At 33.9% G+C, this 27,205-nt stretch overlaps 1 protein-coding gene across 3 annotated transcripts; it reads left to right on the forward strand.

Moving 5' to 3' along the window:
* The first annotated feature begins 95 nt into the window (after window positions 1–95).
* LOC114194544 (pleiotropic drug resistance protein 1-like) lies at window positions 96–27,205 on the forward strand. 3 transcript variants are annotated; one of them, XR_003606401.1, is made up of 24 exons: window positions 96–574; window positions 863–983; window positions 1,079–1,167; window positions 1,247–1,331; window positions 1,448–1,607; window positions 1,736–1,812; window positions 1,887–1,940; window positions 2,035–2,125; window positions 2,227–2,528; window positions 2,623–2,904; window positions 3,029–3,345; window positions 3,420–3,580; window positions 3,655–3,758; window positions 3,860–4,016; window positions 4,119–4,223; window positions 4,317–4,477; window positions 4,626–4,958; window positions 5,372–5,662; window positions 5,766–5,849; window positions 5,959–6,092; window positions 6,372–6,528; window positions 6,725–6,896; window positions 7,061–7,315; window positions 7,548–7,962. XR_003606401.1 is itself a non-coding variant. In XM_028084854.1 (24 exons), exons 1-24 carry the CDS (start codon window positions 255–257, stop codon window positions 7,803–7,805), a joined length of 4,341 nt encoding a protein of 1,446 aa, XP_027940655.1. In that variant the 5' UTR covers window positions 101–254; the 3' UTR covers window positions 7,806–8,084. The 3 variants fall into 3 exon arrangements, 2 of the variants coding, with proteins under 2 accessions (XP_027940655.1, XP_027940656.1); XM_028084854.1 differs by having other exon boundaries at window positions 101–574; window positions 6,372–6,599; window positions 7,548–8,084; XM_028084855.1 differs by lacking the exons at window positions 96–574; window positions 863–983; window positions 1,079–1,167; ... (19 more) ...; window positions 7,061–7,315; window positions 7,548–7,962 and adding exons at window positions 17,798–18,332; window positions 18,982–19,102; window positions 19,184–19,272; ... (19 more) ...; window positions 26,201–26,455; window positions 26,948–27,205.

Below are 27,205 nucleotides of genomic sequence, written 5' to 3' on the forward strand. Positions count from 1 at the left end.
ATCAAATATCAATTGATCTTTTTATATTCGAAATAGGGGGATGTTCATATTTAGAAAAAGTAAGGTGAACTTTAGAAAGTGTATGTAGAGTATGTTATAGTGAAGTGATAGTGCTGCATAAATAACTAAATACCAAGGCAAATACATTGTTCAGAGAGAGGAACAAACATCATCTTGTGACATGAGATTGAAGAAGAAGAAGATGCTGAAGGTTTGGTATCAGTGAAAGCTAAGTTCTGGTTTGTGTGAGATCAATGGAGGGAAGTGGCATATCCAGAGTTGACAGTGCAAGAAGCAGTGGTTCTAAGATATGGAGGAATAACAGCATGGATGTTTTCTCAACTTCTGAACGTGAAGATGATGAAGAAGCTCTCAAATGGGCAGCAATAGAGAGACTCCCCACGTATCTTCGCATTCAGAGAAGTATTCTCAACAATGAAGATGGTAAAGGGAGAGAGGTTGACATCAAACAACTAGGCCTCACAGAGAGGAAGATCATTGTGGAGAGGCTTGTGAAGATAGCAGAAGAGGACAATGAAAGGTTCTTGCTGAAACTCAGAGAGAGAATGGACAGGTTAGAGTTTTGTTTTTGAATGAAAGCACCACTTTTTTTGCAGCATGCATTCAAACAAAAGCTGATTTGTTTACCCTTTTGAAAATGAAAACATGGCCTATTGAAGCATAGTTTCTTTCTGAAAATATCTCAAAAGGGTCACGGTGTTGTATGCAACTTTCCTTTAGTATCAAGGATTGCTACAAAACTGTGTCAGTAACTGCAATTTAAAGCCTTGATTCTCGGTGGATTTGAGACTATATTGAGATTTGAGATGCTTGTGATTGATCTGTTGGACTGAATATGCAGAGTTGGGCTTGATATTCCGACAATAGAAGTTAGATTTGAGCATGTTAATGTGGAAGCACAGGTTTATGTTGGAGGACGATCCTTGCCTTCAATGCTGAACTTCTTCGCTAATGTAATTGAGGTATTTCGATATAACACATGCTGTTTCTGTAGTGTTTTTTTTCTTGGTTTATCTCTGGTCGTTTAATTATGAAACCACCTCTTCCTTTTGCCAAGGGATTCTTACATTGTCTTCACATAATTCCAAGTCCAAAGAAACCGTTACATATACTTCAGAATGTCAGTGGAATCATAAAGCCTCGAAGGTGAACTCAACACTTACTGTTTTTTTTTTTTTCATTGTATGATTATGTATTGATTTTACTAAATTATCACCTTTTGCAGAATGACATTGCTTTTGGGACCACCAGGTTCTGGAAAGACCACTTTGCTATTGGCATTGGCTGGAAAACTTGGTAAAGATTTGAAAGTAAGAAAACAAACTTTAATTATGATAACTATGAGAGAATAACTCCCCTAATTCAATAATTATTACTACTATAGCTTGCATTTGAGTGACTGATATAATTGGTGATGGAACCTCAGCATTATGGGAGAGTCACATACAACGGATATGAGCTTGAAGAGTTTGTGCCACAAAGGACATCAGCATATATAAGTCAACATGATAACCACATTGGAGAAATGACTGTGAGAGAAACACTGGCTTTCTCAGCTAGATGTCAAGGGGTTGGACAGAATTATGGTTTGTTGCTTCATTTTCAGGAATAAAATCATAGTTAAAAAAAGCAATACAAAATACCTTTTAACCGAATATCATCTCAACAATCTTAAATTCTCAAAATCAGAGTTTTGAATTTAACTTCGTTACAGAAATGTTGGCTGAGCTACTAAGAAGAGAGAAACAAGCAAAGATTAAACCAGATCCTGATATTGATGCCTATATGAAGGTGAGAAAATAAAAAAAAAGGTTTGACAAAGAACTTTGTTTGAAATTCTGAACTCATAGGATCATATTGTGTAGGCTGCAGCACTAGGAAGACAGAGAACGAGGGTAGTCACTGATTACATTCTTAAGGTAAGAGTTCAGATTCATCAGATAAAGAAAATATTGATGGTTTCTGAAGAAACAGCATAATATTTTTCATGTTTTCCCTTTTTAAATGGTGTAGATTTTGGGACTTGAAGTGTGTGCCGACATTATAGTAGGAGATGGAATGATTAGAGGTATCTCAGGAGGGCAGAAAAAGAGAGTCACAACAGGTAGTTTCTGTTTATCAATAACAGCATGAAAAATAACTTAAATCAAGAATTGGGAACCTATAAAGTGCTTGATTACTAAAAGTTTCTGCGTAATAATGAAGGGGAGATGCTGGTTGGACCTATAAAGGTGTTGTTCATGGATGAGATATCAACTGGTTTGGACAGTTCCACAACTTTTCAGATAGTGAACTCCATCCAACAATCTATCCATATTCTGAATGGAACTGCACTTGTTTCTCTGCTACAGCCAGCACCAGAAACTTATGGACTATTTGACGATATAATACTGTTAACAGATGGGCAAATTGTGTATCAAGGACCAAGAGAAAATGTACTCGAGTTTTTTGAATCTATGGGTTTCAAGTGTCCTGAAAGAAAAGGAGTTGCTGACTTCCTACAAGAAGTATGAGTGTGATTCACTTGGTGTACGTTTTAAAATTTTCTTGTTCGTATTTTATGGAATGAAGGTTAATTTTGTTCTTGTGGGGGTGCAACAGGTTACATCAAAAAAGGATCAGTGGCAATATTGGGCACGTAAAGATGAACCTTACAGCTTTGTCACTGTCAAGGATTTCGCTGAATCTTTCCAATTATTTCACATAGGTCAAAAACTAGGAGAGGAACTAGCCACTCCATTTGACAAGTCTAAATGCCATCCAAATGCATTGACCACAAAGAAGTATGGTGTTAACAAGAAGGAGCTGCTGAGGGCTTGTGCTAGCAGAGAATTTTTGCTTATGAAGAGAAATTCGTTTGTCTACATATTCAAAGTCACACAAGTGAGAAACATTCAGTCACTAACTCTGTTCATATTATCTGATTTGAAACTAAAATTTTGTGTCTCCTTTTCTTCTTGTCTTTTTCTTTTGGATCCTTATTCATGTGTTGATCCTTTGTTTTCAGCTTGTCTATTTAGCTGTCATGACAACAACATTATTTCTACGAACTAAGATGCATCACGAGACTGTGGAGGATGGAGGAACTTACATGGGTGCTCTTTTCTTCGCAGTCACGGTAGCAATGTTCAATGGAATATCAGAGCTAAATATGGCCATTATGAAACTTCCTGTCTTTTACAAGCAAAGGGACCTTCTTTTCTATCCTGCATGGGCTTATTCTATTCCACCATGGATTCTCAAAATACCTATAACCCTTATAGAAGTAGCTATTTGGGAAGGAATCTCTTACTATGCCATTGGCTTTGATCCAAATTTTTTAAGGCAAGAAGCCACAACATCATCAATTAAGCTTCTGGTTATTCATTTTGGAATCTAATGAGAAGTTCTACTGGCAGGCTTTTGAAGCAGTACTTGATACTTCTGTGCATTAATCTGATGGCATCTTCGATGTTTCGGTTGATGGCTGCATTAGGAAGGGATGTTATAGTTGCAAACACTGTTGGAGGGTTTGCGTTACTTGTAGTTCTGGTTTTGGGAGGATTTGTGATCTCGCGAGGTAAGAAAAATGGTAACTTGAAATTTGGTTTATGTAATGAAACCTTTTTATGATAAATTTGTTCTTTGTACCAGAGGATGTGCACAAATGGTTTGTGTGGGGTTACTGGTCCTCACCTCTGATGTATGGACAGAATGCCATAGCTGTGAATGAGTTTCTTGGTCATAGTTGGAAAAAGGTAACACTCTTTGTTTGCAATGGTTAACATGTTTCATGAGAAACAATGAGCCTTGGAAAGTTAGATATATATATTTATGAGATGATTTGTTGATGCCGTAGGTTGCTCCAAATTCCAACGAAACATTAGGAGTTTTGATACTGAAAACTCGTGGACTTTTTCCAGAAGCTTATTGGTACTGGATTGGAGTAGGAGCATTAATTGGTTATGTATTTCTGTTTAATTTTCTGTTCACCTTGGCTTTGCAATATCTGAGTCGTAAGTCCCATCTTCATGCATCTTTTAACTGAGAAATTTACTTGGATCATTTTATATAACCACAGACTTAATTTGTTCTCATTGAACATGTTTCTTCTGCAGCATTTGGAAAGGATCAAGCAGGGCTATCCCAAGAGACATTGCTGGAGAGAAATGCTTCAACAAGTGAAGAGTTAATTCAATTAACGAATGAAAAGAGCTCCTCTGGTGAGTCCTTGAGCACAAGTTACAGTTTCTCCATTTTCAGCTTGTGCTTTGGTGTATTGAGGCCATAACCTATTGAATGTGATGACAAGTCAGAAATAAAGATGGTAGATGAAGCAAGTATGTCATCGAGGTCATTTTCTGGAAGAGTTAGTGATGACAAGACTAACAGAAGTGGAAGGAGGGGTATGGTTCTTCCTTTTCAACCTTTATCCCTCACTTTTGATGAGATCAAGTATTCTATAGACATGCCACAGGTACTTTATTTTCAAGTGAAATCTTCCCATTTATATTTTAGAGCCTACTTCAACTTTTTTTGCTCCAAGTGGACAAGGAAATTGCTATAGCACTAAACTTTGTCTGATATTTGTGGAAAAATAATTAGAACTGTTGTATTGATTGTAGGAAATGAAACACCAAGGAGTTTTTGAGGAACGTCTAGAACTTTTGAAGGGTGTTAGTGGTGTCTTTAGGCCAGGAGTACTAACAGCTCTGATGGGCGTAAGTGGTGCTGGTAAGACTACTTTGATGGATGTTCTAGCTGGAAGGAAAACTGGTGGATATATTGAAGGGAACATCACAATATCTGGATACATAAAGAGGCAAGAAACATTTGCAAGAATCTCAGGATACTGTGAACAATTTGATATTCACTCACCCAATGTTACAGTTTATGAATCTTTGCTATATTCGGCCTGGCTTCGTTTACCTGGTGAAGTTGATCGCGCAACTAGAAAGGTAGAACTTTCTTCTGTCTAAATTGAAACAGGAAACTCATCACTTAAGTCCTGGAAGAATGATCAGGTTCTCTCATGAAAACTTCTCTAAGTACAAAGAAAAGAAGAAAGAAAAATCATCCATAAACTAAAATTAGTTTCGGTATGCTATAATTAGCTTATAACTTCTACGTATCAATTCATGTATAAATTGATTTGTAGAAGTTATAATCTAGTTTTAACAGAAGGTGAAACTAATATTGGTTTTTCTTCGTACTTTTCTCTTGTAGAAGTGTTTATGAAGAAGTTTCCTCAATATTGACCGTCTCTCTTCCATATCTTATTACTTGCAACGATTTAGTACACTTGTTGTCATCACATCATGCATAAAGACATAACATCTTGTAAAATTGAACTGCATTCACTGAGTTGTAGATGTTCTTGGAGGAAGTCATGGAGCTAGTTGAGCTTAACTCAATAAGAGGAGCACTTGTTGGCTTACCAGGAGAGACTGGTCTTTCAACTGAGCAGCGCAAGAGGCTTACAATTGCAGTTGAACTTGTAGCCAACCCATCAATAATTTTCATGGATGAGCCAACCTCAGGTCTTGATGCTAGAGCAGCTGCAATTGTAATGAGAACTGTGAGGAACACTGTGAACACAGGACGAACTGTGGTTTGCACCATCCACCAGCCAAGTATTGATATATTTGATGCATTTGATGAGGTAAGTACTAACTAGTCTTCACATTGAGGTAAAATTCAGTGTAAGCCACCCTTTTGGAAACTGTGTTTCAAAGAATAAAGTATTTCCATCTCCACTTTTTCAGCTGCTACTCTTGAAATTGGGAGGAGAGCAAATATATGCTGGTCCATTAGGCCGCCACTGTTCCCATCTGATTCAGTACTTTGAGGTGAATATCTGGTGTAAATGAGATTCAACACACAACACACATATAAACATAAGTTGCTTCTTTAGCATTATAAATATAGCATATTCACTATAGTGCATGATTGATATAGGCTATTGAAGGAGTTCCTAAGATCAAGGATGGTTATAACCCTGCAACCTGGATGTTGGAAGTAACATCAGCAGGAACAGAAGCAAGTCTTAAGGTCAACTTCACCAATGTGTACAGAAACTCAGAACTATATCGGTTAGACTTCCAACACTCACATATTAGAATCAGTAGCTGTTTGGTTTCTTTTCACTTTTCCTTTTTGTGTTTCTAACTCTCACTATCTGTTTCAACCTTCTCTTTTCAATTTTATATACATTACTATCATTCTTTTGTGTGGTTCCCCTTTCCAAACATCTGTTTGGAAAGTGAACACAAGTGTGTTCTCAAAGTAAATGGACTCAATTGTTGATGATTTTAATGTGGTTGTTTATCAAGATTTTGATCAATCACTTACTGATGCTTCTAATTGTATAGGAGAAACAAAGAATTGGTCCAAGAGCTTAGTATACCACCTCAAGGTTCAAAAGATCTACACTTTGATAGTCAGTATTCACAGACTTTGGTAGCCCAATGTAAAGCTTGTCTATGGAAACAACATTTATCATACTGGAGGAATACATCATATACTGCAGTTAGACTCCTATTCACAATACTAATAGCATTGTTATTTGGGATCATATTTTGGGACATTGGCCTGAAAAGGTATGTGAAAAAGCAAACAATGCATGGAGATAATATAAACAAAGTGATGTGAAAATGAAATTCAAAACAAATATTATCTATCACCTAGATGGTTATTAATAACTGCATAATAATGAAAATCACAGGAGAAAAGAGCAAGATCTTTTCAATGCTATGGGCTCAATGTATGCTGCAGTTACCTTCATTGGAGTACAAAATGCTACCTCAGTGCAGCCTATAATAGCTGTAGAGAGAACAGTTTTTTACAGAGAGAGAGCTGCCGGAATGTATTCAGCTTTGCCATATGCAATTGCACAGGTAAAGTAGTAACACACTTTTTCTACTCCACACACTGTTGATTAAAATTTTGAGTTTTTTGATGCATACATATCTGTCATACTTCAAACTGCAAAGCAACAACAAAAGCTAATAGATCATTGAACTGTAAAAGTTGAACTCTAATAATTGTTTTGTATTTGCAGGTTATTATTGAACTTCCTCACATCTTGGTTCAGACCCTGATGTATGGGATTATAGTGTATGCCATGATGGGATTCGATTGGACCACATCAAAGTTCTTGTGGTTTCTTTTCTTCATGTTCTTCACTTTCTTATACTTCACCTTATATGGTATGATGACCATGGCCATCACCCCCAATGCACATGTTGCTGCCATATTGTCCAGTGCATTCTTTGCAATATGGAGTCTTTTCTCAGGCTTCGTCATTCCCTTATCTGTGAGTCACACAACCTTGTTTAAATTTTTTTTTTCTTATATGTCACTGCTCACTCTAAAACAAAATGCCACTTCCTAATGGTTACTTGGGTTTGCTTTCTTTTATCAAACACCCTGTAAGCATAGAAGTTGTGAATTTAAAGTAAGAGTTTGAAGCATATTTACAAGCAATTCTACTGGTATACACAACCCAATGCCATAACAAACACTCTTTTTTACTGTAACAATTTCAGAGAATACCAATATGGTGGAAATGGTACTATTGGATTTGCCCTGTTGCATGGACCTTGAATGGATTGGTGGCTTCTCAATATGGAGATGACATGCACAAGCTTGAGAATGGCCAAAGGGTTGAAGAATTTGTGAAGAACTATTTTGGGTTTGAACATGATTTTCTTGGAGTGGTGGCAATTGTTGTGGCTGGTTTCTCACTTTTGTTTGCACTCATCTTTGCCTTTGGAATCAAAGTGTTCAACTTCCAAAAAAGATGAAATCATCACAATGCTTCTCACTCTAGATCATACAACTATACCCAATTTTTATGAACATTTTAGCTAGTAAAAAAAATGGTGTTTATATACATTTGTCAAAATCCTAGATCATCTTTACCTCTAGAATTGGCCCTAAATTAATAGTATTACTTGATTTTATGAGTTGTCATTAATTTTTGTCATCATCTTGTAATTTAATATATTGCTCTCAAAGAACCATTATTGTATCATATGTCATGAATATTGACATGCAAGCATTTAATTTAAATTTTTATGACATGTCACTTTCTAAGTTATAGTTTAAAATAGTATTCTTGTCTTAATAACTTCTTTTATATATTTAGATTTTGAAGAACACTGAAAGATTGCTCAAACTCCAATATTTTACTCCAAATGGACTCCTAATTAACCTAACTTTATTTTATGTTGGGTTTTGTTGAAAAGGAAAGTGGGAATCGATACACCCAATATTACCTTTTGCCACAAACTTTTCATTTCATGTAATATAGTTGAATTTAAATATAAGAAAATTAAGTTATGCATAATAGATTTAAATATGAATAAATTTAACCTTGTAATGGTATTAATCTTAAAATATTCATGATAACAAGATAATTAGAAATAGATATTTTTTAATTAAAATTATTAAATTTAACAATGTAATATTTACCACTTTTGAAGTATCAGTTGTTTAAATAAGAAATCATAATTTTCACCACTTTTAAAAATAGAACCTTAAGTGTTTGTAATTCTTTCTGTCATTGAATTTTATTATTTTCGTAGATAGATTCTTAAAACACCTCTCCATGATTAAATTCTTTCACGTTATCCTAAAACATGTTTTTATGTTGGAAATTCAACACAAACAAATGTTATTTACAGTCTTGTCAAACCAAAATTCATTCAACAATTTAATCAATATATCACCTACTCTATCCTTGAAGGTTTGAAAAATGTTGATAAGAAAATTAGGTTTGAAAAATATTACTGAGGAGATATAACAAGTTGAGGTGGTTTGAGAAAAAAAAAACAAAAACAAAACAAAGTTATGAAACAAAATTATGAGAGGATATTGGAGATGACTACATGATTAAGAAGTTTAACCAATTATATTTAAATTCTAGCATTGATTGTTTCCAACTTTCATGAAAAAAATAATAGAAAAAGTGAAAGGAGACTAGAAGACTAAAAAAATGATATCAGTGATAGAAATAATATATGCATAAGATACAATAATATAATATATTCAAGTATGAGTTAAAAATTGTGTACCTGGAACTAATGAAGGATCCATGGAAGCACGTAGTATGAGATGTTACTGTTCTCTTTCTGATGGATATTTTCAAACGTAAAAGTATTTTACGTTGTTACATAAAAACTGACTAATGGGTATCAGTTTTATATCCCCTCAGCAGAGACCAAGGACCTCTCAAAATGTATCTGATTATTCAAGCCCATCACAGACCGTTTATTAAACAATCCAACCCCATCACAGATCGTTTATCAGAATACCCAAAATTTTTATATATATATATATATATATATATATATATATATATATATATATATATATATATATTACCCATATAATAATTAATATTAACGAATAACTTAATTTATTATTAATGCTAATCCATAATAATAATAATAATTATATAGAGAATAATAATTTTATATAATTTTATTATATAAAATATAACATTCTCCCACTTGGATAACATTAATAAATAAATTAATTATATCAATTGCAACATAAGTACAAATACCAATTAAGAAATATAAACATAAATCACAAAGATAATATCCGATAGGGATACTTACCATATGCTTAGATTTCTTAAATAATGGATAATATATAGAATAAAAACAAACATAATAAATATGTGATCCCAAAATGGTTCATAATATCTCTATGTAGAAAGAGAAAAGATGTAACGAAACTGACGTCATTGACAAATTTACATCTCATGAAAATCATAATAATTTAGAGTGTAAATCTCAGACTCCCACTAACCCAATACATCAAAAGACTTAACCACACCCATATGAGTTACATGATTTTGAAAAACTCCAACAGATAAGCCTTTAGTTAGTGGGTCTGCTAACATATTTTCTGTAGCAGTATGCTCAATCCGAGTTTGATAATCCAAAACTTTCTCTCTAACAAACAGAAATTTTATATCAAAATGCTTTGAGCGAGTAGAACTTCTATTGTTTTGAGATAAATGGACGACAGCAGTGTTGTCACAATATATCACAAGTGGCCTAGAAATACTTTCAACAATTTGAAAGCCAGAAATCAAATTTTTAAGCCACACAGCTTGACAAGTAGCTTCATAACAAGCAACATACTCTGCCTCCATAGTGGAAGTAGCTGTAAGAGTTTGTTTAACACTCTTCCAAGAAATGGCTCCTCCTGCCATCATAAAAATAAAGCCAGAAGTAGACTTTCGGTCGTCAGGGCAACCAGCAAAATCAGAATCAGAATAACCAATGACCTGAAGTTGATCAGACTTCTTAAAGGTCAACATATGATCCTTAGTTCCCTGCAAATATCTAAAGACCTTTTTAACAGCTTTCCAATGATCCAAACCTGGATCACTCAAGTATCTCCCTAAAGCATTAACAGCAAAAGCAATATCGGGACGAGTACAAACTTGAGCATACATTAAACTACCAACAGCGGAAGCATATGGGATTTTTTTCATTTCAACTTTGTCATTATCATTTTGAGGACACTGAGATTTGGAGAGTTTGTCACCCTTTTGAACAGGTGCTGCACATGAGGAGCAAGAATGCATGTTAAACCTCTTGAGGACTTTATCTATGTATCCTCTTTGAGACAAACCAAGAATGCCACGTGACCTGTCACGAGAGATCTGAATGCCCAGAACAACAGAAGCATCACCAAGGTCTTTCATATCAAAGTGGCTATTTAGTATCAATTTTGTCTCAATCAAAAGTTCAACACTACTACTAGCAAGAAGAATATCATCAACATATAAAACAAGAATGATGAAATGGCTCCCATTTTTCTTCAAGTAAATGCATTGATCTGAGGCATTTTCCTTGAAGCCAAAAGAAGTGACCACCTGATCAAATTTCAAATACCATTGCCTAGAAGCTTGTCTTAGTCCATAAATAGACTTCTTCAACCTGCAAACCAAATGCTCCTTACCTTTTTTAGCAAAACCATCAGGTTGAACCATATACACTTCTTCAAATAAATCTCCATTCAAAAAAGCTGTTTTTACATCCATTTGATGAAGCTCCAAATCAAAATGAGCTACTAAAGCCATAACAACACGAAAAGCATCCTTAGTAGAGACCGGTGAGAAAGTCTCCTTATAATCAATGCCATCCCTCTGACTATAGCCTTTTGCTACAAGTCTGGCTTTATACCTTTCAACTTTTCCATCTGGACTACGCTTAGTCTTGAAGACCCATTTACACCCAACTGGTTTACAACCTAGTGGCAAATCCACAAGATCCCAAACATCATTATGGGCCATAGAAGCTAACTCATCATGCATAGCATTTAACCAATCATCACCATGAGAACTAGAGATAGCCTCTTCAAAAGTAGTAGGATCATCAACATTATTTAGATCATATTCATGCTCTTGAAGATACACTAGATAATCATCAGATATAGAAGACCTGCGTACTCTTTGAGATCTCCTCAAAGAAATTTCTTCAACAACATCATCACGAACTTGTTCATCTACTACAGGTGTTGTGGCATCCACAAGATCTGGAACAAATTCATTTTCATCACGGACAACTGGAATGACATTATCTGCAGGAAGATAAATGGATGGCACGGGAATAACAACACGGTCTTCTCTAAAAGTGACTGGTCGTGGTGTATTGCTCCCACTGTCCAAGTTATCCTCAAAGAATACCGCACGGTCAGACTCAATAACCCGCATAGAGTGAGAAGGACAATAAAACCTGCTACCACGAGAACCCACACAATAACCAATAAAGAATCCACTGACAGTCTTGAGATCAAGTTTTTTTAACTGAGGATTATAAGGCCTCACCTCTGCCTTACAGCCCCACACATGGAAATGTCTCAAACTTGGCTTCTTCCCAGACATGAGTTCATAAGGAGTCTTTGAAACAGACTTGCTAGGTACTTTATTAAGAATATACACAGCAGTCCTTAAAGCATCTCCCCAAAGGAAATCCGGTAAGGAGGAATGACTCAACATACATCTCACCATCTCTAAAAGAGTGCGATTCCTCCTTTCTGCAACTCCATTTTGCTGAGGAGTACCAGGCATAGTATACTGAGCTTCAATACCACATTCATCAAGAAATCTAGCGAAAGGTCCAGGATTTCTTCCAGTCTCATCATATCTGCCATAATACTCTCCACCTCTGTCAGACCTTACACATTTTATCTTCTTTCCTGTTTTCAACTCAATAGCAGCTTTAAAAGACTTAAAAGCATCCAAGGAACTTGATTTTTCCTGTAGGAGATCCATCCAGCCAAAACGGGAATAATCGTCTATAAATGTAATAAAATACCTATATCCGCCCATGGAAGTGGGTGTGATAGGTCCACATATATCAGTATGAATGAGCTCCAACACATTATCACTCCTGTTTGCTCCTGTATTTCTTACTTTTGCGGTAAGCTTGCCCTTAACACAATCAACACAAGTATCAAAATCAGAAAAATCCAAATCATGCAAAATACCCTCTTTAATCAACCTCTCAATCCGAGGTCTAGAAATATGTCCCAGACGTCTATGCCACAGCATAGAGGAATTTTCATCAACTCTACTACGCTTATGTCCAATAACAGAATTAACAGACATATCATTCAGATTCAGCATGTAAAGTCCATCATATAGAACTCCTGAGCCAACAATAATTGAATTGAAATAAACAACGAGTTTACCATTGCCAAATTCAAAAGTGTAGCCACATTTGTCCAAAATTGAAACTGAAATCAAATTTCTTCTCATAGAAGGTACATAAACAACGTCTTTTAATAACAAAACATGTCCAGAAGGTAAATTTAAAGAAACTACTCCTATGTCTTCAACTAGTGCTCTAGCTCCATCTCCCATGATAATCTTGGACTCGACATCACTTGGTTTTCTCAGACTTGTGAACCCCTGTAAATAATTCACAACATGAATAGTAGCACCCGAGTCTAACCACCAAGAATTGGGAGGAACATCAATAACATTAGATTCAAAACAAGCTAGAGCATATAGGAGTATACCTTCCTTATCAGCATTCTTCTTCTTAAGAATATAACAATCAGCTATCTTGTGTCCAAATTTCTTACAATAGGCACAATTCCCCTTGAAGTACTTCTTCTTAGGCTCCAAAACCGCTGGTGCTTTCCCTGTGTTCCCTTTTTCAGGACGAGATTTACCTTTAAAGCCCTTTTTCACAGGTTTAGTGCTTGAATTAGTAGCTGTAAACTGCACACTATGAGACTTGGTCTTTTTAATCGATGCTTCCTCTTGAGAAATAATAGCTATCATTTCATCAATTGTCCATTCCTCCTTTTGAGTGTTGTAAGAAGTCTTCAACACATCAAACTGAGAAGGAAGAGATTCCATAACTTGCCAAACCAAGTAACTATCACCAAGATCTACCTTTAGAGATTTGAGTTTGTTATAATAGTGCACAAGCTTCATCATATGCTCACGAACACCACTGACACCATCATATTTGGTCTTCTCAAGAAGTGACAGATATTGACCCTTTTGAGCTTTATCAAAAGTCTTAAACTTCTCACCAACTGATCTCATAAAATCCTTAGCATTGTCATTATCCGGAATGCTCTGTCGAATAGACTTCTCCATGGTATATCTCATCACCATTAGGCACACCCTGTTCGAGTGTTCCCATTTTTCACGAGAAGCTCTCTGGACTATAGTGGATTCAGGCGTAAGAGCTGAAGGTTCTGCTTCTCTCAAGGAAAAATCCATGTTGGTAATTGCTAAATACAAATCTAAAGATTCTTTCCAGTCCTCAAAATTTGTCCCATTTAAAGTTTTGACCGAAGTCAATGGCATAGGCAAAGAAGCTGGTATCAAAATAACAAAGAAACATTTAATACACACTTATTGTGTAAATAAACAAAATAAATGTTTCTGAATACACAGCAAAATATGCCTATGATATCAAATTATTTCTCATTCACTATGATCCCGCCTAAGGGTCCCGAATCATAATAAATAAGAAATAAAACAAAATATAAAATATAATAAAATACAATGAACATCTCATGCCAAAAGAAATCTAATACCGATAGGGTACAAGACAAATAATTCACATAAAATACATTAATAATAAATTGTATCAAGAAAAAATAAAATACATTAATAATAAAATACCGATAGAGTATAATTAATATTAATGTAATATCAAATTAATTTAAAAAAATATTTAAATTATATCATTTCCATAAAATTTCATACAAGTGTACCCACGATAGGTGAGTTAACAATTATATAAAATTATATCATGCTTAACAAAAATATAATAAATTATATAATGCATGAAATAACAATAATAATAATAATAATAATAATAATAATCGTTATTATTATTAATTTAATTTTTATTTATTTATTTATTTTATTATTATTAATTTAATTTTATTATTATTTATTTAATTTAATTTTTTAAGGTGTCGCTGCAATTTGTTAGCCACAGTGCACGTGGCCATTATGTTTTGAAAAATTCAAAACGTAACCGACGCACAGTGGCCATTGAGGTGCGAAAAAAATGCCATCAAAACTGCCGATGCAGTGAACAGTGCGATGAACAGATGACCACCGATGCAGTGAACAGTGCCGATGCAGTGAACAGTGCCGATGCAGTGCGAAAAAAACTACATCGATGCAGTGAACAAAAAATGGCCACCGCGCACAAACAAAACTGACCTCCGATGCAACATCGTGATCCTTACAGACATGGCTACCAATTAGGATTTTCAAGAACAATTAGGTTTGCATTGTGCAAACATAAAACCCATAAAATTGGGTTTGCCGAGAGAGAAGCTTATCAATATTGGGGTTTCTTTAATTAGGATTTTGAACATAATTAGGGTTTTAAACAGTAACTAATCCCCTCTATTAAATTTCCAATATCATGATACACTTTCCAAAAGAATAATGAATAATTATATTTTGTATCTTAATAGGCTCTGATACCAATTGATAGAAATAATATATGCATAAGATACAATAATACAATATATTCAAGTATGAGTTAAAAATTGTGTACCTGGAACTAATGAAGGATCCATGGAAGCACGTAGTATGAGATGTTACTGTTCTCTTTCTGATGGATATTTTCAAACGTAAAAGTATTTTACGTTGTTACATAGAAACTGACTAATGGGTATCAGTTTTATATCCCCTCAGCAGAGACCAGGGACCTCTCAAAATGTATCTGATTATTCAAGCCCATCACAGACCGTTTATTAAACAATCCAACCCCATCACAGATCGTTTATCAGAATACCCAAAATTTATATATATATATATATATATATATATATATATATATATATATTACCCATATAATAATTAATATTAACGAATAACTTAATTTATTATTAATGCTAATCCATAATAATAATAATTATTATATAGAGAATAATAATTTTATATAATTTTATTATATAAAATATAACAATCAGTTGATAAAAAAATTGCACTTTTAAATTAACAATAAGGATTATCAAAAGTTTTCTTAAAAATTTAGAGAGAATTTATTTAACCAAGCATAAAATTTAATTTCAAAACTTATGACTTCCCTTTTCACAAGATCTCAAACTTGGTTAACAATATTTATTTCATGATAAACAAAGTCCTAAGTTATTTATTGAGAATACATTTCCATTTGTTATAAAATTCAAAAGATTTGTATTCTATTTTTAATAAACTCATATCAATATTACAAATAAAATTATATTAACATCAAACATAAAGTTATATTTCGTCATAACTTTCATTTTTCACTAAAGTTCATTCACTAAATGAATTGAATTTTCTTCTTCCTAGAATTTTTGCATATGCATGAAATTCTTCGGCCTGTCCTCCAAACATAACTATATATAATTATATTTCATATATAAAATTAAAATGTTTAGAATCTTTATGAATGAATTGATTTTAACTTTAATTTCTTTAAAATGTACTAGTATTATTGTCGTAAAAGAAATGGATTTGGATTTGGATTTCTATAATATATTACATGTGGATGAGTAACACACTTGATATAGTTACTTAAACTTTTATTCAACACAGAAAAATGTCACAAAATACTTAAAAACATAATCATATCTAATTTAATAAAAACAAAAACAAAAGGAAGCTGACAAAACTCAGAGAGATTACTTATGCACTCTGATTTTTTTATATTTTATATTTTGATATATACATGTACATATATATATATATATATATATATATATATATATATATATTGTAATTTAATAATATTATAAAAGTGTTTTATATTTTGAAATCTAAATAGTTATATTTAGTTTGTATTTATTTATTAATAAATTATTTTATTCAGATTGTTCTGAAAACAATAACCTAGTTTTACTTTTAAAAAAAATCCATATAGTTTTTGTAGTTTTATCATAAAGATTATATTCATTCATCTTTAAAAAATCAAATATTATATATTTTTTAATAAATTTTTATCATCTATTAATTTAAAAACAATAAAAAAATGCTCTATTATCTATATTATATGATTTATTACAATAAATTATTTGAGAGTTAAAAATTATTTATTAACATTTATCTACGCTATTTTTTTTTCTTCACATTCCACTCATTAGGGATGGCAACGGGTCGGGTTGGGTACGGATAGTGCCTACCCGCAACTCGACCTGTAAAAAAAAAATCCGTCCGCTACCCGTTTGTTTACTCGTTGGGTATCCGTTTAAAAAGTACTCACGAATATTTTTAAAACTCGCGGGTACCCGTGGATACCCGATACCCGCAAATATTTAAAAAATTATATATTTTATAAACTTTTTAATATAAAATTATAAAAATAAAATTTAAATTAAATTAAATTATAATTATTATTAAATTTGACATAATAAAATATACTGTTAATTTTAATTTTAGTTAAATTTAACTTAATAAAATATAAATTAAATTTTAATTTTAATTTTTTGCGTAGTGGGTACCCGCGGGTACGGATAATATGATACCCGTACCCGACCCGTTTATAAGCGGGTATTAAAATACCCGCTATCCGCGGATAATAAATACCCACGGATAGTAACTATCCGCCGCGAACACGAGCGCAGATATTTTTGCCATCCCTAATACCCATAGTTTTTCTAATTTTATTCTCACTTAGTTAACCTAAATACTAGTTTTTATTATAAATATAAATAATGGAAGAAAAAAATTGTGACATGTTAAAACTGTTATCATTATTTGTAATATTTAATCTTCAAAGAAGTTTCATTTGTTGTATTTTTGTGTGTGTATTTATACATGATGATAATTATATTCAACACTTTAGATTTCTGTGTAAACAAGTATTTTCGTTGACTAGTCTTAACCAGAAAAGTCCCCACTAATTTACCTTAGAAATTAGCATTTGGTTTGAAATCAATGAAACCATGAATATTTAATTTGATTCTATTACATCTTTGATCGGCACTGTGCACGTATATCCAACACTATAAGACAATATATCATCGTTGAAATCGTTGAGTTCTCACTTCCAAGAGTACACAATAATATGAACTGTGATTAAAAGAAACAATATAGAGTCATCAAAATTCTGAGGGAACCCTATCCACGAGATAATCATGCACATTTCTTAAAGCTAAAAGAGTTTGAGAAAACTGAGTTTGAGTGTGGAAAAATATAATCATAGTTTACTACAAAAATTGTGTCTTTGTCCACCAACAGCTTGTGTTATTGCCAAACACAAAATGACAGATAAAGTCTTTGACAGTCACGAAGTTTTACTGTTAGAGTGCAACTACTACAGATGTCATGCTTTGTTTTCATCTCTCTTTTCCTTTATCCATTCAATCATCAAGTGTGAACCCCTCTTGAGATCCCTCTATAAATTCCAACAAACATGGATTCATTCTTCAAAAGCCATTCATATAAGAGAGAAAAAGGCACTCTTGTGTTCTAACAAACATGGTGTAAGGTTTAGTTTTGTATGACTGGTGTTGCTTTGTGTGAGATCAATGGAGGGTAGTGAGACACAGAGAGTGAGAGGGTTTGACATGTGGAGGAGCCATTGCATTGGGGTTTTGTCAACTTCTGAACGAGAAGAAGATGAGGAAACTCTCAAGTGTGTGGCAATAGAGAGACTTCTTGCAAGGGCATGCACCAAGAGAAGTGTGGTCAACCAAGTGGAAGGGAAAGCAGAAGAGGTTGACACCAAGCAATTGGAGTTATCAGAGAGAAAGAGCCTTCTAGATAGACTTGTGAAGATAGCAGAAGAAGATAATGAGAGGTTCTTGTTGAAGCTCAGGGAAAGGATGGACAGGTGAGTCTCTGCAGGATTCATCATTCACATTTTCTGTCTGTTTTTATTTCTTTCCATTACAAACTTGTCATATCATGTTGTTTGTTGTTCCATTTTCAACAAATGTTTAACATAAGAAGTACAAAACAAATGAATTAACTCATTTTAACTAATGACATATAAACTTGATTCATTTTACAGTTTTTCCAGTGTGTACTTACTTCCAGTGTGTACTTACTTGAGAAGTTTATATATTAGTAGTCTCACATCGACTAAAGATAAGATCAATTTATAATATATATTTAAGTGGGTCCAAATTTTATCTTACAAACTGATTTTGTAAGACTGAGTTAGACTTAAAATTCGCTTCTTAAATAGACTTCTTACTTATTTTCTGTATTCACATTTTTTATAGAAAACACTAAAAGCAGGCCTATTTTTCCATATTTCACATTTTCTTATGTAAATTTTTGCAAACTAGGTGATAATTTTGTATTAAAAGTGAAACATAAGCTAAAATCAGAAAACATTTTCACAAACTCTACAGAAAGTTACCTCAAAAGAGGAACTAAATTGTTGTGTAACTTGAGAGCTGAAGCATACTGTCTGTTGAAAGCCTCCAAATCCTAAATTTGATTAAGATGTGTTTGCTATGTTAAACTAAACTCAGAGTTGGGCTTGAAATTCCAACAATTGAAGTTCGATTTGAGCATATAAACGTTGAAGCACAAGTTTATGTTGGGAGCAGAGCATTGCCTACAGTACTCAACTTCTTTGTGAATGTGCTTGAGGTAATTCAAATCTCACACATGGTTACTTTATTCATATACTGGTTTTCATCTATTTATTTTTCCGGTCTTTCTTTTGTTCAGGGGTTCTTAAATTCTCTTCACATAATTAAAAGTCCAAAGAAACCATTACACATCCTTCAGAATGTTAGTGGAATCATAAAACCTAAAAGGTGAATTCGAATTCAAGAAAATCTCCTTTGTTATTTTTCAATTTTTTTACCTTGCTGAAAAAACTCATTGTAAATGAAAAGCTATATATTTTCTTGTTCTGATGATGAGCTTTTTGCAGAATGGCATTGCTTTTAGGGCCACCAGGATCTGGAAAAACCACATTGCTGTTGGCATTGGCTGGAAGACTTGGTAAAGATTTGAAAGTAAGGAAACCAATTTTAGAACTAAAATTTTGAAAGAATAACTTGATATTAATTATATCTCTCTAATTATAAAGTAAGTAACCACAGTTTTAGTTGAGTAATTCCTGAATTATATTAATTAATATCATTGGAGATGAAACCTCAGCATTCTGGGAGAGTAACATACAATGGACATGGGCTTGAGGAATTTGTGCCACAAAGGACATCAGCTTACATAAGTCAACATGATAATCACATTGGAGAAATGACTGTGAGAGAAACACTGGCTTTCTCAGCAAGATGTCAAGGGATTGGACAGAACTATGGTAATTGTGAACAAAAGAATGCACAAACCTTTTAAACATAGCTAAAAAAAATAGTGTTCTTAATCAGAACTTTAAAATTTACTACTTTACAGAGGTGTTGACTGACCTGCTTAGAAGAGAGAAGGAAGCAAACATTGAACCAGATCCTGATGTTGATGCATACATGAAGGTGAGAAACAAGATAGAAAAGAAAGCCTTAATCTTTATGTTTTGAAACGGAGAGCACACTGAATTTTGAAGAAGCTTCATTGTTTCATTACTTGTTGTTCATTGCAGGCAGCAGCACAAGAAGGGCAGCAGAACAGTGTGGTTATTGACTACATTCTTAAGGTAAAAGTCCAGACTCATCAGATATAAAAGACTAGTGAAACAAGAAAAGTTTCACATATTCTCTTATGGAATGATGCAGATTTTGGGACTTGAAGTGTGTGCTGACATTATGGTAGGAGATGAAATGATAAGAGGTATCTCAGGAGGGCAGAAAAAGAGACTCACAACAGGTAGACTCTATTTGGCAAGAAAAAACATGAGAAAATGAAACTTATGAAATGATGCTGATTGAATAAAATTGCTTGATGAATAATGCTTAGGGGAGATGATGGTTGGACCTATAAGGGTGTTGTTCATGGATGAGATATCAACTGGTTTGGACAGTTCCACAACTTTTCAGATTGTCAACTCTATCCGGCAATCCATCCATATTCTGAATGGAACTGCACTTGTGAGCTTATTACAGCCAGCACCAGAAACTTATGAACTATTTGATGATATAATACTATTAACAGATGGGCAAATTGTGTACCAAGGACCAAGAGAAAATGTACTAGAGTTTTTTGAATCAATGGGTTTCAAGTGTCCTGAAAGAAAAGGAGTTGCTGACTTCTTACAAGAAGTATGAGTGTGATTCACTTAATCTTTTCAAAAATTTACTTTGCATTTATAAAAATAGAGTAAATTTTGTTCTCTTCATGTGCAATAGGTAACATCAAGAAAAGATCAATGGCAATATTGGGCACATAAAGATGAACCATATAGCTTTGTCACTGTCAAGGATTTTTCTGAAGCCTTCCAGTCATTTCACATAGGTAAACAACTTGGAGATGAAATGGAAAATCCTTTTGACAAGTCTAAGTGCCATCCAAATGCATTGACCACAAAGAAGTATGGTGTTAACAAGAAAGAGCTGTTGAGGGCTTGTGCTAGCAGAGAATTTTTGCTTATGAAGCGAAATTCCTTTGTCTACATATTCAAAGCCACACAAGTGAGTATCATTCAATCACTGATATCATTTACACAATCTGATTTTAAGCTATATTTGGAGTCCAAAAATGCTGTTCAATTTATTTTTTCAAATTAAATATGTTTTTAATCCCAAAATTTGGACACAAAACTGAAATTCGTCTCTGTCTCAAACTTTGATAAAGTTTTGTCTTCAAACTTTAAAAATGAATAAATACAGTACTTCTAACCTAACTGTGTGAATCTTTTTTTTTTACATGTTAAATGGAATTCTAGACTGGCATTTGACTTTTTTATACCATTTAACATATTCCAGCTCAAATATCAATCTAGAACAACGTTTAACGTACAAAAGAAAGTTGATATTATTGGGTTAAAATGATTATATCCATTCACCTTTTAAGTTTAAGGAGAAAACATATCAAAAGTTGGGACAAAGAAAAATTTTAATTTCACATCAAGAGACTAAAAGCAACACATTTGATCCTATTGTTCATGAATAAAAGGTTAAACACACTGTGTCCTTTTCTTTTTTTATTTGTGTTTTACGTGTCCTTAAGCATGTCTTGTTCTTCATTTTCAGCTTACCTATTTAGCTATCTTGACAACGACATTATTTCTCCGAACCAAGATGAGTCACTATACCAAGGCAGATGCAGAAACTTACATGGGTGCTCTGTTCTTCACAGTCACTGTTGCAATGTTCAATGGAATATCAGAACTGAATATGACCATCATGAAACTTCCTGTCTTTTACAAGCAAAGAGACCACCTTCTCTATCCTTCATGGGCTTATTCTCTTCCACCATGGATCCTCAAAATACCATTAACCCTTGTAGAGGTTTCCATCTGGGAATGTATCTCTTATTATGCCATTGGCTATGATCCAAATATTGTCAGGCAAGAACAAACTAAGGACTTGTCTGATTCTCTTCTTACACTTTTGTTTCAGAAAGAAGACGATTGGAAATTATTTTAGAAAATAGAAAACTGTTTCTGAAAACAATGAACAATTAAGGCCTAAATCATTTGTCCTCATTCCTCTACTATGCTATTACTCACTCACTTTTAGAATCTAATGAGAAATCTTATTGCAGGCTTCTAAAACAGTACTTGGTAGTGTTTTGCATTAACCAGATGGCATCAGCACTGTTTCGGTTGATGGCTGCACTAGGAAGGGATATTGTGGTGGCAAACACTGCTGGCACATTTGCACTGCTTGCAGTTACAGTTTTGGGAGGATTTGTGATTTCCAGAGGTGAGAAAACGGCACTGTAACCTCAAAGTTGGCTAATCTAATGAACCTTTCTTATTATAAAACTTTTATCTTTTGCATCAGAGGATGTGCACAAATGGTTTCTGTGGGGTTACTGGTCCTCACCATTGATGTATGGACAAAATGCTATAGCTGTGAATGAGTTTCTTGGGAATAGTTGGAGAAAGGTAATGAATACCCTTTGTTTTTAATAGTGAAGAAGTCCTATGAAGAAGAATGAGCTTAGAAAAATAATATTTATTTAAGATAATTGGCTGAGATATTTTTCAGGTTAGTCCTAATTCCAGTGAAACATTGGGAGTACTGATACTGAAATCTCGTGGATTTTTCCCACAAGCGTATTGGTATTGGATTGGAATAGGAGCTTTGATTGGTTATGTTTTTCTCTTCAACTTTCTCTTCACCCTGGCTTTGCAATATCTCAGTCGTAAGTGCCATCTTGAGCTGTGATTTTTAGTTGCACTTCTTTTCTGATCACAAAGGCATTCTGATAATTGAGTATGTTGCTTAGCATTCAGAAAGGATCAAGCAGGGCTATCACAAGAGAAGTTGCTTGAGAGAAATGCTTCAATGGCTGAAGAGTTCATTCAGTCTCCAACAAGAAAAAATTCTTCTGGTGAGTCCTTAAGTTCTAAGCTATAGGTTCTGTGCTTGTAACTTGAAGTTTGGAATTCAAGCCATAAATAACATAATATGATGATAAACAGATACAAAGATGGACAAAGAAGCAAGTCCATCATCCAAGTCCTTTTCTGAAGAAGTTGGTAAAAAGAACAAAGCTAGTGACAGTGAAAGGAGAGGCATGGTTCTTCCTTTTCAACCTCTATTCCTCGCTTTTGACGAGATAAGATATTCTGTAGACATGCCACAGGTACATGTTTCGATTAACTTTTCTGTTTAGTTACATATAATAGGGTAAATTATTCATTTAGTCCTTGTAGGTAACACTCATTTAGAATCGTGTAAAAAAACTTAAGTTTTAGTTCCTACAAGGGTGTATATGGATTTAAACTCTACTTTTTTATAAAACTTAAGAAGCATAGTAACAGCACATACCTATCTTTACCAGTACTTGCAAAGCTGTATGAGGACTAAAACTCAACCTTTTTGTAGGAAATGAAAAGTGAAGGAATCAGTGAGAATCGTCTTGAACTTCTGAAAGGTATTAATGGTGCTTTTAGGCCAGGGGTGCTAACAGCTCTGATGGGTGTAAGTGGTGCTGGCAAGACTACTCTACTGGATGTTCTATCTGGAAGGAAAACAAGTGGCTACATTGAAGGAAGCATCACAATATCTGGATACCCAAAGAAGCAAGAAACATTTGCTCGCATATCAGGATATTGTGAACAGCTTGATATCCACTCACCCAATGTTACAGTTTTTGAGTCCTTGCTATACTCAGCATGGCTTCGTTTATCTCCAGAAGTTGATAAAGAAACTAGAAAGGTAGCTTTAGGACAATTTTCTTTTCAAAAGAGGCATGAGTTTCATGATTTAAAACTGATTCAAATATCATAAAATTGTTCAACAATAACAACAGAAGGTCTTATTTCACTTATGCAGATGTTCATTGAGGAAGTTATGGAACTTGTAGAGCTTAATTCATTAAGAGAAGCACTTGTTGGATTGCCAGGGCAGACAGGATTGTCAACTGAACAGCGCAAGAGGCTTACAATTGCAGTTGAACTTGTGGCCAACCCATCAATAATTTTCATGGATGAGCCAACCTCTGGCCTTGATGCTAGAGCAGCTGCAATTGTGATGAGAACTGTGAGGAACACTGTGGACACAGGTCGAACTGTGGTCTGCACCATCCACCAGCCAAGTATCGATATATTTGACGCCTTTGATGAGGTAAGAAGTGTTACTGTTATGATCAAATGCATTATATGTGTTGAGAAATAGATTTTAAATCTAACTCAACCCTACAAAATCAGTTTGTATACGTCGAAAGTATGAGATTCTAGTGTGAAGTCTACAGGATATGAGACTAGCAACTATAGTAATTATCTTTAGTGATGTGATTCTTCTAAGGTTCCTATCATGCTACATATGTCTGGAAAAACTCACACACACTAAAAGAATATGCAAAGTAACTCACTTGTATTTCATTGATGGAGAATGAGCTATTATATAACTAATTACAAACGAAATATTAACAAACCAAACTAAATCTTAATCTAATCTTATCTTATCTAATATGCTATATCAAATTAAATCTTAGATACTCTAACTAACTAAAATAACAACTAACTTAAATTTAATTCACCAAATATAAAATACCCTATCACTTTGCTAAATAAAAACAACTCCATAATCTAAATATTATCTAACAAAATTAAAGATTATCCAACAACATATACGAAATAATATTAAGTACTTCAACATCAACCTTTGCAGTTGTTACTTCTGAAATTGGGAGGGGAGCAGATATATTCTGGTCCAATTGGGAGCAACTCTTCCCATCTGATCCAGTACTTTGAGGTGAGTCTCATGTCAATGAGTAAACTTTGTTGGATAATCTGTCTCATATCATGTCATTAACATATTTACATAATGATTACTATAGGCTGTTCCAGGAGTTCCTCAGATCAAAGATGGTTATAATCCAGCAACGTGGATGTTGGAAGTCACATCAGCAGCCAAAGAGGCAAGTCTTAAAATTGACTTCACAGATGTGTACAAAAATTCAGAGCTACACAGGTTAGACTCCATAGTTGCATTGCACCACTATCACTGATAACAAGTGTATGAACAACAAATATTTGGGTGGAAATAAGCAATAATTTTTGTTTCTTAAAATGTCTTGAATTAAAGCTTCATAGTCCAACAAATGTCACATATTCCTCAGCTTAGGATGTCAATGCAAAATGTTCCGAAAGATGATGAATAGGTTCTGATGCTTCCCATTTGTTAATCAGGAGAAACAAACAACTGATTCAGGAGCTTAGTGTACCATGTGAAGGTTCAAGAGATCTATACTTTCATAGTCAGCATTCACAGAGTTTCATGGCACAACTCATAGCGTGCCTATGGAAGCAACATTTGTCATATTGGCGGAACACATCATATACTGCAGTTAGACTCCTATTTACCACAACCACAGGCTTATTGTTTGGGGTGATATTTTGGGACGTTGGCTTGAAAAGGTATTTGGAAAACAAAAAGCACATCACAATGACTAAACATCTCAAATGCTTGTTCACTATTGATTTGAATGGAATTTGAAAAAGATAATATCAGAAACTTATTATACTTTTATTGATTCGTATTTTTTAATTCTTTTGACTGTAAAAACCTTCACAGGGTCGTTCTATTCCTATTAAATGGATAACTAGAGAGTGAAAATGAATTTCAAAAGAAACATTTCTCAACATTTGAAATAAAATTTGCAGGAGAAAGGAGCAAGATCTTTTTGATGCAATGGGTTCAATGTATGCTGCTGTTACCTTCATTGGGGTTGTGAATGGTGCCTCGGTGCAGCCTATAGTAGCAATTGAGAGAACAGTCTTCTACCGAGAGAGAGCTGCAGGAATGTATTCAGCTTTACCATATGCTATTTCACAGGTATTATTATTACACCAGTAGGCAAATAGGTATCACAATCTCTCAAAATAATAGTCTTAATTAACCATTAACTCAGCATTCACATTCTTAACTGATGAGTCTTTGGAGGGAGAATAACCACGGTGACACAACACTAATAAAATATGAGTTCGATCCACACATAAGAGATTAACATCACTTCCAGTGCAAAACCTTACGCACACATAAGGGATTGACATCTTCTCCGACTCAAAACCTAAAAACAATAAAAGTTATAAGTTTTCTTTCTGACTTGACACAATTTGTGGTACACACATCATGAAATTTTATAGTTGGACTTGTACATGATCAATTGCAGGTTATTATAGAGCTTCCCCACATTTTGGCTCAGGCTCTGATATATGGTATCATAGTATATGCCATGATGGGATTTGAATGGACAGCACCAAAGGTGTTTTGGAACCTCTACTACACCTACTTCAGTTTCTTATACTACACTTTCTATGGCATGATGACCATGGCCATAACTCCTAACCCACACATTGCTGCCATATTGTCCACCTCATTCTATGCAGTATGGTGCCTTTTCTCAGGCTTCATCATTCCCTTATCGGTTTGTTACACCTTTCCCTTTAACTTTTCATATATTATCAACATAGTTAATAGGTATATGCTAGTTAGTGCATCAGGAATATTGGTTATAATAACAGAACAAGTGAATTTTTTTTATTAAAAATTTGACAGCACTACACATTTATTCTGATCTTTGAAGTATTTTTGTATGTGAATTCCAATACAAAATTTATGTTTTGAATTCTCAGCTTAGAAAAATCCTAGTTATCACTATAGTATACTATAAATCAACCAAAAATTAATGCTTCAGTATAACTATAAATAACAAAAAATACTACTCTTGTTATATAAGAGACCTGATAGCACTACCAACATAAAATCTTAAAGTTTAAATTTGTTTAAAGTTATCTTAGACGATATGAGACTTTTCAAGACGTGTTATTTTCATTGCTCCAACGACATGGTTATTAGATGGTTTTTGCATGTCATAAAACTAAACAATCTTACAATACCTTACATCCCTATAATGCAGAGAATACCCATATGGTGGAAATGGTACTATTGGATTTGCCCTGTTGCATGGACCTTGTATGGATTGGTGGCTTCTCAATATGGAGATGACATGCACACACTTGAGAATGGCCAAAGGGTTGAAGAATTTGTGAAGAACTATTTTGGGTTTGAACATGATTTTCTTGGAGTGGTTGCAATTGTTGTGGCTGGTTTCTCACTTTTGTTTGCACTCATCTTTGCCTTTGGAATCAAAGTATTCAACTTCCAAAAAAGATGA

The sequence above is a fragment of the Vigna unguiculata genome, chromosome 8 (genome assembly GCF_004118075.2).
Source record: "Vigna unguiculata cultivar IT97K-499-35 chromosome 8, ASM411807v1, whole genome shotgun sequence".
Taxonomy (NCBI): domain Eukaryota; kingdom Viridiplantae; phylum Streptophyta; class Magnoliopsida; order Fabales; family Fabaceae; genus Vigna; species Vigna unguiculata.

Coding starts and splice junctions, on each gene's coding strand:
- LOC114194544 (XM_028084854.1), top strand. CDS start 255: ATGGAGGGAAGTGGCATATCCAGAGTTGACAGTGCAAGAAGCAGTGGT. Junction 1,168..1,246: donor GGAATCATAAAGCCTCGAAG/GTGAACTCAACA, acceptor CACCTTTTGCAG/AATGACATTGCTTTTGGGAC. Junction 6,600..6,724: donor TGGGACATTGGCCTGAAAAG/GTATGTGAAAAA, acceptor TGAAAATCACAG/GAGAAAAGAGCAAGATCTTT.